We start from the raw sequence: 12,771 nt of genomic DNA on the forward strand, positions 1-12,771 counted from the left end.
TTTGGCAAGATGAACATTCTGGCGTCACCAAGAATTTCTCAGGATTGGACGTATTTAAGCTCATACTGTGCCTCTTTTGAAATAGGGAATGAATGATTGGTGGAGTGGGGGGGTTGCTGTTGTCTTCTTGTTCTATTGATCCACATCAGTTATTGCTATACGCCAATGGGTTCATAAGCTTATATCCATACTAACCTGGAAGTAATTAAAATATCTCATCTAACTTCTGACCTGTTTCATTTCAGGAATGAATACTTTACAGTTTGTTGTTGGTTGGCCTTGTAGTTTCAGTCAGGTATTCCATTGTCACGGGAAATATTTTGCATTTTTTTCTTCTGGCAGTGTTGGCAAGATAAGAATGCCGCGTTGTTTGTTTGGGTGTGGTTGAATGTGTCTTTACAAGGAAGGTGTGCTGCGGGTTGAGTCTTCTATAGATAGTTGTCCAGGGCAGTTGACGATTGCATATTTCTCCTAATCTCACAGTTCACTTACTCCAAAGATTAAACTATCTCAGAGTGACCTAATGGGTAAAATATGTGCAGCTAAACTCTGCTTTTGAACAAAGTTCATTTATCACTCTGGGTGAACATGTCTGACATGTGATAATAACAAGAGTCAAAGGTTATACACCAATTTTTTTTAATGCTTTACAAGCTGCCGTTTGCACTGGTGTTATAATTCTGTCTTTGCAATGGTAAGATGAATGGCATTATAAATGCTGTCTCAATTCCAACTGTGTATAATGTTGGGTTACTTCCATTCTTTAAATTATGTGGACGTTGGAATGGTTTCAAACTAAGGCTGAAAATGAATATATTATATATTCTACATTTTATTTTCAGTAATGATTCCATATTTTCTTGCGTAGGTTCATACATCTGTCATGAAAAAATGAATGTGACTTTAAAAAAAAAATACAATGGCACCCTTTCTTGTAGGGTAATTAGAATATATCCATGTTTAACAACTTATCACCTTTTTACTATTTGTCATGAACTTCATATTCCTAGTTTTGTTGTACCAGAATTGCGTGAGTTAAGCACTCCCCCTATGGGTATACCTGTGGTACATTTAATGTTGAAAATGCTAAAAATTAGGTAATTGCAATATAGTTCTATTTATCTGCATTGGCAGTAGAGACATAATTTATTAAAATGATATAAAGATAGAAAAGTTCTGAAATATTTACACTGTTGGCTCAAACCTCCGCTGACATATAAATAAATCCCCAATATTAACCTGTGGCCATCAGCACTAAAACCAATACTTTTATGTCTTAACAGATTTACTACACAGGAAAATACCAGAGTCTGGGTATAAAGCAGGGTGGGCCATCAGCAGGGAAATGGGTGGAATTGCCTGTCACAAAATCACCCAAGATCACTCAATTCTCAGTGGGCCACGATGGATCTCACGCGCTGCTTGTGGCTGAGGATGGCAGTGTGTTCTTTACAGGCTCTGCCAGCAAAGGAGAGGATGGCGAGTCCAGTAAGCTGATTTACATCAATCTTCCTTATTTATGTTTGACCTGTTTTAAGCTCAGTCGTTTCTTTCGTTCGATTTGCTGTGACGTGTGTGATTTTCCTTTGCAGCTAAAAGTCGCAGGCAGCCCAAGCCTTACAAGCCCAAGAAGATGATCAAATTAGAGACAAAGACAGCTGTGTATACAGCTTGTAACAATGGCAGCAGCAGTATTGTTACCAAGGATGGAGAGCTCTACATGTTTGGCAAAGATGCTATTTACAGTGACAGCACTTGTGAGTGAAGCAAAGCAAAGCTGTCTCAACCTTTTGGCTTAAAGATATTTGTTCCTCTGGTTGTATTGTCTATAAATTTGTCAATTATTTTTCTTCAATATTTCTCCTTCTAATCCACAGGCCAAGTGACAGATCTGAAAGGTCACTTTGTAACTCAGGTTGCTATGGGTAAGGCTCACACATGTGTTTTGACCAAGAATGGTGAAGTGTGGACATTCGGGGTGAATAACAAGGGTCAGTGTGGCAGAGACACAGGATCCATGAGCCAGGCAGGAAAAGGTGAGGACATGGACAAATAATGTCAAGCAACTATGCGCCAAAAATATATCGCTGTGCATGTGGTCTGACTTATTTGGTTTCTGTTTCTATTTTAGCATTTGGTGTAGAGAGCATGGCCACAGCCATGGATGAAGACTTGGAGGATGAGCTGGAAGAGAAAGAAGAAAAGAGTATGATGTGCCAACCAGGCATGCATAAATGGAAGTTGGACCAGTGCATGGTGTGCACTGTGTGTGGCGACTGCACTGGTTATGGTGCCAGCTGTGTTAGCAGTGGACGGCCAGACAGAGTACCAGGAGGGTAAGAGGACACCCAAACACAAGATCTTAAAAAAACTAAAATTTCTGTTTGTGAGACAAACAGGTAACAATTTCTGCTAAAGAATTTACATGTGTTTGTCCTTGTCTATCATTAAACAGTATCTGTGGCTGTGGGTCTGGCGAGTCTGGCTGCTCAGTGTGTGGATGTTGTAAAGCATGTGCCAGAGAGCTGGATGGTCAAGAAGCCAGGCAGAGAGGCATCTTTGATGCGGTCAAAGAGATGATTCCATTGGACCTGCTGCTAGGTATGCTCAGTCTTAGGGTTTTATTCATCTTTTACACAGTAATTACACCTCACCTCACATCATTCAGTCTTGTTCTGCTCAATTAAATGTCATATTCAAAATGCTATTTTATATCAGCATTTCTGTCTGTCTCATGAAGCAATGCTGCTTATGCTGCAAATATGATACTGTTGTATTTTTACTGCACTATATTTTGCACTCCTGTTGCTGCTCATCTTGTTTTATTTCCGTGTTTTGCAAATGCATTGCTTCTCCATTGTCTGTCCATCATTCATTGATGTTTGTGTTGTTTTGTTTTGTTTTGTTTTGCTCTGCTCCCCTCCGTCCACCCATCTCTGTCTTCCGCTGGCCTGCCTGTATCTGGGGCCTTGTGTTTTCAGCTGTGCCTGTCCCTCCCCCTCCAGGAGTGAACATCGAGGAGCACATTCAGATCCGCCAGGAGGAGAAACGTCAGAGGATCAATCGTCGACACAGGCTCGAGGAAGGCAGAGGTATGGATCAAGGCGAAGGAGGAAATATTTATGGGCTGTGTAGATTCTGTTTCATGAATCTAGGTGAAATGAGTCTGGGTGAAAATGACAAAGCAGGGCTCGGGACTGAATATTCTGTGTCCATTCCATTTTTTCCCCCAGCACTTATAACCTCCAGGTGCTGCCTCAGCCTGGGTGCGGTGCCTTGGTGTTTGCTCCCTTGCTTGTCTTAGTTTTTTTCTGTGTGTGTTTTTTGGTGTAGTATTACCATATGTTCTATCCCATTTGTGAGCATTGTGCATGCATGTGAAAGTTTCTTTCTCCCCAGGCCCCCTTGTTTTTCCTGGTCCCATTTTTATGAACCAGCGTGAGCAGGCCCTAGCCAGAATAAGACCCCTTCAGGCACTAAGGCATAAACGGGACAAGCACAAAGGTACTATGGTCTTCACTCTCTCAGCGGGTGCAGAGACATCCTTTTGACTCATCTCCAAATCTGGCTGTCCCGACCACCTCCTCTCTCACGCTCTCATGTACTTACCAGGTTTCATGGTAAAATATAATGCAATCTAATGTAAAGGAATCACAGTGAAGAAAGTTTTACACTGGCTGGGTTAAACATTACTCACAAGCTGGTTCCTTTATGATTTTCTTTCAGATCTTTGCTACAGTTTATTTTGTAAGGAATTGGTAAACTTGACATTGGAATGCTTACTAATGTTTATGTTTATTTGTTTTTTTTAAAATTCACCATTCCTGTTCTTTATCTGTCCTTGCATGCAAGAACAAAGTAATTACAAGGACAGAAAAATTATAGGGCAGCAAATTTTGAGCTACAAAGGATTATATGCATAAGTCGACCTCAGGCAGATGAACACCTTTACTTGGTGTGGGATCATTAATGAATGAGCCTTATTTTAACACTTTAACCAAATGTAAAACCAATGCCATCATCTTATTTTCTGTTTTGCCTTGTTGTCTGTCTTGTATTACCTCTCCATCTATGGCAATAACAATACATGGCACCTACTGTATCCAAAAGTACAAACTGTCTACAGTCATTATAATTTACACAGCAGCTGGACAAATACAAGCTTTTTTATCTGTGTCTGCAGAGTAAAAATTAAGTGCAGATTAATTTTGGATTAAATTGTTGCTGTTGCAGTGTGTGTATATGTTGGATTGGGGATGTCGGTTTAAAAATAATGGGAGGAAGACTTCAACATGGCATGCTTTAGGCTCTCTGTGCTGATGCATCAGTTTTGGATGCATGAGGATAAATGACTGCTTTATTGTTCCACTCTTATATGCAAAACAAAAATTGATCCTGTCCCTCAGTGCTTTAACATTTTACTTTTGTGACACAGTTTAAGGATGATGCATAGTTGCAAGTGTAAGTTATTGGAATACACTTCTAAAATTCAGAGTCTATCATCATTTCCTCAATCCATCTCTCATAAATGTTGAAGCCATGAGCCATTTTTTCGAAGGGTGGAATATCAAAGCCTGTAATAAAGGTGAACTACACCTGTTTCTGTGTCCCCAAAATAGAAACTGCCATTGTTATTGTAGCCTGGAGTTCTTTGCGGAAGTTTTTCACCTTACATCACAACTGTAACCTCTTGCATTGGGCTCAGGGTACACCAGATTCACTCATTCCTGTTAAACACAGCATTTGAATGAAACAAGAATTGCTAAGCAATAATTAATATTTTAATAATAGAACTGGTTGCCAAAAGCCCTTATGCTTCAGAGGCATTTTGTCCAAAATTGTCTTTCAGCATGCTTTCCCGTTTTCCACCATTCCTTTTGTATACATTTTTTCCTTCCAGATTTGTTTGCCAGGATTCTGCAGGGATACGCACCTCTGCGGTCTGCAGCTGCCACTGATCCCCCCCTGCCATGTACTCAAAAGGCCTGATTCTAAATTTTGTATTGTAGATGGTAGCAGCGAGCGTGGCGAGAAGGATGCCAGCAAAATCACCACCTATCCCCCTGGTGCTGTGAGATTTGACTGTGAATTGAGAGCTGTACAGGTCAGCTGTGGTTTTCATCATTCAGGTGGGTTAATTTCCTTCACCCGTATTTTAAGAAGGTAGTCAAATCAATCATTTAGTTTTTTTATGCGGACAAACAAACATTGTATTTTTGCTTGCAGTTGTGCTGATGGAAAACGGAGACGTCTACACATTTGGCTATGGGCAGCATGGGCAGCTTGGACATGGAGATGTCAACTCCAGGTACGTGTGGGGGAAAAATACATTGACTTGTCTGTCTAGTGTGCATGGAAGAAGGTAAAAAAGCCACAATCGATTGAGAGGGGTACAGTTAAACTTAACTAACCACGGAAGTGTAAAAACTGAATGTCTATACCGAAGGCCTCCTATTCACTGCGTGTATTACTGGCTAATTTTGCCATATGAGTCTATGAAACCTAAACTAGATCTTTTTTTTTTTTTTATCCGTATCAGGGGTTCTCCCACTTTGGTGCAGGCCCTGCCAGGTCCGAGTGTGCAGGTGACAGCAGGCAGTAACCACACAGCCGTTCTCCTCATAGATGGTCAGGTGTTCACCTTTGGCAGCTTTTCGGTAGGAAACAGATTTCCCACACTTTGTGTCGATACTTTGTTAAAGCTGTAGAACATTCAAATGCACATGAAGGTCCTGTTATAAAACAGTTACACAAACTGCAGTGAGAAGTCTGAATCTGTTAACTTTTATTGCAGAAAGGACAGCTGGGGCGGCCTATTCTAGATATGCCCTACTGGAATGCCAAGCCATCTCCCATGCCCAACATTGGTGCCAAATATGGACGCAAGGCAACTTGGATTGGTGCAAGTGGGGACCAGACATTCTTGCGAATTGATGAGGCCCTCATCAATTCCCATGTCCTTGCCACTTCGGAGATCTTTGCCAGCAAGCAAATTATTGGCCTGGTGCCCTCCTTTGTGTCTGAGTCACCTCCATTTAAATGTTTGCTGATCAACAAAATGGATGGAAGCTGCCGGACATTCAATGACTCTGAACAGGAGGAGTTGCAAGGATTTGGCCTGTGCCTGGATCCAGTGTATGATGTCATCTGGAGGTCAGTCCAAGGACCATGCACCTATTATCTTACCTTTAAAAAACTGTAAACTGACTCTACCATATTGTTTAGTTAGCTTACAGATTTCAATAGTTTGAAATGGAACCATCTTTTTGCTTTTCCCCTTGGCTCTCTTTATACTTAGGTTCCTCCCAGCTACAAGAGAAATGCTGTGTTACAATGCAGTAATAGCAGATGCCAGAATGTCCTCTGCTACAGACCTGCAAGCCCACTGTAGCATCCTTAGCCCTGAGCTTGCATTGCCTTCAGGATCACATGCCACCACTACGCGCTCTCATGGAGCCCTCCACATTCTCGGTAATCGTGCATCACTGCCATTAACCTTCTTCCACTGTATTATAATTTCTAAAATATAGATATGGTGACGTGCTTGTAGAAATTCTGCCTTGTCAAATTAGAATTACAAAAGCAATGTTAAGAACTATCCTTGGTGGTCTGCTCAGGTTGTTTGGATACCCTGGCAGCCATGCAAGAGCTGAAGATGGGTGTAGCCAGTGCAGAGGAAGAAACCCAGGCAGTGATGAAGGTCTATTCCAAGGAAGACTATAGTGTGGTGAACCGCTTTGAGAGTAAGTGGGCTCTTTATTGATGTTTAATACTGCATGACAGGAGATGCAGGTAGATATTTATTTATTTGTTTCAGATTTTTCTTTAATGTTGGTATCTGTTACACCTGATGGTTCACTGTCAGATAAGCTAAAGTACTAAAGCATCAATACACAATACAGTTATGATATGTTGTTAAAAGGAACCAAGTTAAAATTAGATCAGTGGTTTGTACATGCTTACGGATTGATCTCTTGTGGGGTATTGTAGGTCACGGTGGTGGTTGGGGCTACTCAGCCCACTCTGTGGAGGCCATTCGATTCTGTGCAGATGCTGACATCCTGCTAGGTGGGCTGGGCCTCTTTGGTGGACGAGGAGAGTATACTGCCAAGATAAAAGTAAGCTATTATATAAATAATGAAATAAGATTTTGCTCTGTTGCTTTTTATAGTCATTTCTTTTAATGCTATTGTAACATAAACTTTAAAACTCAGTCTTCTCATTCTTGTGCAGCTGTTTGAGCTAGGTCCTGATGGAGGAGACCATGAAACTGATGGAGATCTGCTGGCTGAGACGGATGTATTGGCCTATGACTGTGCTGCCAGGTAAACCTTACGATCACAAATATCTTCTGAAACATAGTGAATGTTGAATTGATATTTGCACCTATATTATTTTTGTAATATTAGAGAGAAATATGCCATGATGTTTGATGAGCCAGTGCTGCTGCAGCTGGGATGGTGGTATGTGGCGTGGGCGCGAGTTTCTGGTCCAAGCAGTGACTGTGGCTCTCATGGACAGGCTACCATTACCACTGATGATGGGTATACAATACATAATGCTTAATATTTATATTATATTATATTTAGCAGGCATGCCCAATAATGATGTTATCTAATGCAATTTAAGTAATGTTGGTCTTTTCTTACTTTTTTTTAGTGTGGTTTTTCAGTTCAAAAGCTCTAAGAAGTCAAACAATGGTACAGATGTTAATGCAGGTCAAATTCCACAACTTCTTTACAGGTAAGTAATATTTAATTGAGTGTGAAAATTATTTGTATTTGCATATTTCTGAGTAATTTCGTTAATTGCTTCTTTATATGTTAACGTTAGGCTTCCCTCAAATGATGGCAATGCATCTAAAGGGAAACAGCAGACCAGCGAACCAGTCCATATCCTCAAGCGCTCATTTGCACGTACAGTCTCTGTTGTGAGTATTGTCTGTATCTATTGTCTGTCACTACTCACCCCACATTCCATACAATACTTGGTTTATATCACTGTATTCATCTGTTTTTGTAAAGGAATGTTTTGACTCCTTGCTGAGTATTCTTCACTGGAGTTGGACAACTTTGGTGTTGGGTGTGGAGGAGCTTAGAGGACTCAAGGGCTTTCAGTACACAGCAACCTTGCTGGACCTGGAGAGACTTTGTTTTGTTGGCACATGCTGCCTTCGCCTCCTCAGAGTGTACATCTGTGAGATCTTCCCCATCGCTGGTGAGGACACAGTAAAATTAGCAAATCAGTTCTTAAATAGAATATAATAGAATATGCCTGTATTTCTTCTTATACTATTGATTGCACGGCATTTCATAGCCATATGGAAGGTAAGTCTTGAGCCACTGCAGCTTCAACCATGACGTCACTGTGGATCCATCGGACCTGTACGCTTTGTGATAGTGGGCGATACTGGAGCCCCCTGAGAAAACCCACTCGCATAATAGAGAGCACACAGAATGAGCATACACAATGTCCAATTGTAACTGGGCATCAAAAACCAGGATCTTCTTGGTTCAACCACTATGCCAAAGTGCTGCCAAAAATAAAATTAAAATAGTGTAGTTTGCTTCTGCCTGTGCCTGCATATAATTTCTCTGGGACCTCCACATTCCTCCTATATTCCAGAAATATGCACATTTGGTTGATTGGGGATTCTCAACTGACCCTTTATGTGAGGGTATTAATGAATGGTGGTTATGTGCTGTTATGAAATGACGACTTGTCCAAGGTGTGTTATTGCCTCTTACCCACTGATTCTGGGATAGGCTCCAGCATTCCTTGTGGGTCCTGATAATGAATTAATGGTGTTAGCAGAAAGGGAATTGATTTTCTCATTATGTCCACACATTTTGAATACATTCCAGATATTAAAAATAAAATATTCATCTTATATCAAAGATAATATTTACAATTAAGAAATAAGGTGTTTCCCTAAAGATTGCTAGTTTTAGTAATTGTACTTACTCCTGAATGTTGCATTATCTGAAGCAAAATAGCAGCGATTTTCTTCTGTTTCACTTATATTCAGCCAGCACCAAAGCTGTGGTGGACGAGTCAAGCAAGCTGGCAGAGTGTGTGGGCAAGACACGCAGCCTACTGAAGAAAATACTATCAGAAGGAATGGACAACTGCCTGACCAGGCTTGACAATGATCCCCAGGGCTACTTGTCTCAACCATTGACCCTTCTGGAAGCTGTGCTGCAGGAATGCCACAACACCTTCACTGCTTGCTTCCATTCTTTCTATCCAACCCCAGCTCTGCAGTGGGCCTGCCTATGTGATCTACTCAACTGCCTTGATCAGGTTTGTATCGGAATCTCAAGCTGTTGTTGATACCAGTAAAAATGACTGACTGATTCAGGTCACTGTATTATGATATCTTAATTTTCTTTTTTTATTTACCAAAATAGTCTTGGTTTGACAAGGAAAATATTATTCTACCTCAACATAGGTTATGTGTTTAATTAAAAGTCCTCATAACATTGGAGATGTATTCTTGTTTTTAGGACATTGCTGAAGCCAATTTCCGGACATCAAGCAGCCGTCTGCTGGCAGCTGTAATGTCAGCTCTGTGCAACACTTCCGTCAAGCTGACATCAATTCTGCCCATCGCATATGATGGAGAGGTTCTGCTGCGCTCTCTGGTCAAACAAGTCAGCACAGAGAATGACTCTGCCCTTGCTCACCGCTTCCCCCTGCTGGTGGCCCACATGGAGAAACTGAGCCATGTGAGCTTTTGAATGTTGTTTTCATTTGAAAATTGGAGATATGATATGTTGTGCTGGTTTTGATTAAAATACTATTTCATTTTTTGTTAGACGGAGGAAAACCTGATGGGGATGACCAGTTTTCGGGAGGTACTGGAGAAGATGTTGGTGATTGTTGTGCTGCCTGTGAGGAAGAGTTTGAGGAAGGAGGTGGAGCTGTTTTCTCCACATTTGGTTTCTAACACCTGTGGATTGCTGGCCTCCATTGTTTCTGAGCTCACTGCCTCTGCTCTGGGTTCTGAGGTAGTAAATGCATACAATACATAAATATTTCCTTACTGATAATTGCATATTAATTTTATTCATATTTATTCAGTGAATAACTAAATTCTCACTCATAAGTGGCTCTTTCACCCTCTTGAATCGCATTTATTATCATAATTTTATCTGTTCACGTTTTTTTAATATTAGTTTATTTATTCTTATATTAAAATGTTGCTCACAAAACAATAGTTGGACATTATAATTAACACCATAGTTGTAGTTTTGTTTTCCTTCCAATTTTGTTATTTTTATGCAGCAAGTACATAGTAAAATTTAATTAACTAATCAACCTAATATGATTGTCCTAAGAGCTGAACAATTTTCTTGCTCCTCTAGGTTGATGGCCTGAACTCGCTCCACTCTGTGAAAACATCTCCTAACCGGTTTACCAAAACTAGCCAGGGCCGGAGCTGGAACACAGGAAATGGCTCACCAGATGCCATCTGTCTGACGGTGGACAAGCCAGGTGTTGTGCTGGTTGGCGTCTGTGTGTACGGAGGAGGGGGCATCCACGAATATGAACTAGAAGTGCTCGCTGATGATGTCAGTGATTATAATCTGTTTTTCAAATGATTGTTCAAATATTATGTCTATTACAATTATTGACCCGCTATTCTCCCTGTGTAGACTGAGCACCCAGGAGACTCGGCACATTCACACAGATGGACATCTCTGGAATTAGTGAAGGGCACCTACAGCACTGATGATTCTCCCAGTGATATTTCTGAAATACGACTTGACAAGGCTGTCCCACTGAAGGTACAGTGTAAGCTTAAAACAATGACATGTTCTGATAACTTACTCTGGTAGTTTTAAACTCTTTTATACTGATTTTGATTTGAATGCATAATCTCGTGTGACATCATTTGCAGGAGGGAGTAAAGTATGCTGTTCGTCTACGTAACTATGGCAGTAGAACAGCGAATGGGGACGGAGGGATGACAACCATTCAGTGCTCCGATGGTGTTTCATTTACCTTCAGCACATGTAGCTTGAGCAGCAATGGGACCAATCAGACTAGAGGACAGATTCCACAAATACTCTACTACAGGTAAACCATAAGCCTCTGAAATGTTTCATTTCTCAAGTTTTTTCCTTTCCTGTTTTGAGTTAACATCTTTTTGTGGATAAAGGAGTGAGTACGATGGGGATCTCCAGTCTCAGCTCCTGAGCAAAGCCAATGAGGAGGACAAGAACTGCAGTAGAGCTCTGTCTGTGGTTAATGCTGTTGTGAGGGCAGCAAAAGATCTGCTTCACAGAGCTTTTGCTGTTGATGGTAAGGACAAAAATCTTTTGAAAGTACATCTTTAGTGACAGTTTATGATCTTCAATGTGCTTTCTATTTTTTCCTCCAGTGGAAGACATCCCGGAGCTCCTAAGTTCCTCCAGTCTATTTTCTATGCTCTTGCCCCTTATTCTGTCCTACATTGGTCCTGTGGCTGCATCTGTGCCCAAGGTAGACTCAGGACAAACTCTTAATCTCAACCTGTTGACTTATCTCTTCCCACTTTGGAGTAATAATGCAATTCTGCCTCCTCTTTCTTCAGGCTGCTGTTGAAGTCTTTGTACTGGTTCAGGATCTGTTACCGGCTGTCTCTGCTCTCAACCAAAAATACGCCCCACCCACCTTCAATCCCAATCAGTCGACTGACAGCACAACAGGCAACCAGCCTGAGCAGGGCCTCTCGGCCTGTACCACCTCCAACCACTATTCAGTAATCGAAAGTGACCACCCCTACAAACAGGCTAGCATAACACAATACAGGGTAAGTTATTCTTTGGCATGACTTCTGTTATCCATGTCCATGGGGCACAGATACTCTCAGGATTCAGTTAGTTTATCTTGTATTTGGCCTTGCTACAGGTGTCATTTCCGGACTGTGTACGCTGGACCACAATTGAGTTTGACCCGCAGTGTGGTACTGCGCAACCTGAGGATGTCCTGCGTCTGCTTATTCCCAACCGTACCCTCCATTTGTCAAACCTGGGGGGCAAACCTTTGATCCACGATACCATCAACACCTGGACTGAACTCAGGAAGTTCTCAGGCTCAACTGGCTGGCCAACCTCTGTCCTTGTCCTGCCAGGTAAGAAGGCTGAACATCATTATTGTTGCTGTTCTCTCCACTGAACCACAAGACTTTCAGTTCTCTACAAACTCTCAACATATTTGTATGTCCTCCTCTCATTTCAGGAAATGAGCTACTGTTCTCACTGGAAACAGCCTCTGATTATGTCAAAGACGAAAAGGCATGCTTTTATGGCTTTAAATGTGTAGCAGTGGGTTATGAATTTAACCCTGGCGTTGATGAGGTAAAGAGAATCCATACTGTAATAAATCGATATTGAAATTCACTGTTTATGTATAAGTGGCATTTGTGTCTGCCCTCTGTGGATCACCTTGCTATTGGATTTCAGGGTCTAATCATGCTTGAGAAAGAGTTGGCGTACCTGGGCAGTGTGTGTGCTGCAGCTCTGATGAAGAAAGATCTGGCCCTCCCAATTGGTATTGATATTATAAACCTCTGAAAACATAAATAGTCCTATAGTCCACAATGGCTTTCTGACTTAAACTAATATTGTAATTAAGCTTGCATAAACCATATGCTAATCCTGTGTATATAAATTCAAGGTAATGAATTGGAGGAGGATCTTGAGATTTTGGAGGAAGCTTCTCTTCAGGTGACTCAACTTTAAAACTTGAAAACATTAAGTCGCTCTTATTATGGTAAAAACTGTT

At 41.2% G+C, this 12,771-nt stretch overlaps 1 protein-coding gene across 25 annotated transcripts in view; it reads left to right on the forward strand.

Moving 5' to 3' along the window:
• The window catches only part of mycbp2 (MYC binding protein 2), a 42,374-nt gene that overhangs the window by 10,337 nt on the left and 19,266 nt on the right, over positions 1 to 12,771 (forward strand). For 21 of the 25 annotated variants that reach the window (XM_057053079.1, XM_057053098.1, XM_057053115.1 and 18 more), the window contains exons 12-43: positions 1,284 to 1,488; positions 1,593 to 1,757; positions 1,878 to 2,036; positions 2,132 to 2,336; positions 2,456 to 2,601; positions 2,982 to 3,092; positions 3,400 to 3,504; positions 5,010 to 5,129; positions 5,227 to 5,308; positions 5,540 to 5,657; positions 5,795 to 6,153; positions 6,299 to 6,471; positions 6,618 to 6,743; positions 6,991 to 7,118; positions 7,234 to 7,325; positions 7,410 to 7,544; positions 7,660 to 7,743; positions 7,834 to 7,930; positions 8,025 to 8,217; positions 9,029 to 9,303; positions 9,507 to 9,728; positions 9,819 to 10,010; positions 10,368 to 10,574; positions 10,659 to 10,790; positions 10,904 to 11,082; positions 11,165 to 11,307; positions 11,387 to 11,487; positions 11,579 to 11,797; positions 11,896 to 12,118; positions 12,226 to 12,344; positions 12,450 to 12,537; positions 12,664 to 12,713. In XM_057053079.1, the coding sequence (XP_056909059.1) occupies positions 1,284 to 1,488; positions 1,593 to 1,757; positions 1,878 to 2,036; positions 2,132 to 2,336; positions 2,456 to 2,601; positions 2,982 to 3,092; positions 3,400 to 3,504; positions 5,010 to 5,129; positions 5,227 to 5,308; positions 5,540 to 5,657; positions 5,795 to 6,153; positions 6,299 to 6,471; positions 6,618 to 6,743; positions 6,991 to 7,118; positions 7,234 to 7,325; positions 7,410 to 7,544; positions 7,660 to 7,743; positions 7,834 to 7,930; positions 8,025 to 8,217; positions 9,029 to 9,303; positions 9,507 to 9,728; positions 9,819 to 10,010; positions 10,368 to 10,574; positions 10,659 to 10,790; positions 10,904 to 11,082; positions 11,165 to 11,307; positions 11,387 to 11,487; positions 11,579 to 11,797; positions 11,896 to 12,118; positions 12,226 to 12,344; positions 12,450 to 12,537; positions 12,664 to 12,713 (4,953 nt within the window). The remainder of the gene's footprint in view (positions 1 to 1,283; positions 1,489 to 1,592; positions 1,758 to 1,877; positions 2,037 to 2,131; positions 2,337 to 2,455; positions 2,602 to 2,981; positions 3,093 to 3,399; positions 3,505 to 5,009; positions 5,130 to 5,226; positions 5,309 to 5,539; positions 5,658 to 5,794; positions 6,154 to 6,298; positions 6,472 to 6,617; positions 6,744 to 6,990; positions 7,119 to 7,233; positions 7,326 to 7,409; positions 7,545 to 7,659; positions 7,744 to 7,833; positions 7,931 to 8,024; positions 8,218 to 9,028; positions 9,304 to 9,506; positions 9,729 to 9,818; positions 10,011 to 10,367; positions 10,575 to 10,658; positions 10,791 to 10,903; positions 11,083 to 11,164; positions 11,308 to 11,386; positions 11,488 to 11,578; positions 11,798 to 11,895; positions 12,119 to 12,225; positions 12,345 to 12,449; positions 12,538 to 12,663; positions 12,714 to 12,771) is intronic. The other 4 variants (XM_057053106.1, XM_057053283.1, XM_057053132.1 and 1 more) reach the window with 3 other exon arrangements.

Source organism: Takifugu flavidus, chromosome 1 (genome assembly GCF_003711565.1).
Source record: "Takifugu flavidus isolate HTHZ2018 chromosome 1, ASM371156v2, whole genome shotgun sequence".
NCBI lineage: Eukaryota > Metazoa > Chordata > Actinopteri > Tetraodontiformes > Tetraodontidae > Takifugu > Takifugu flavidus.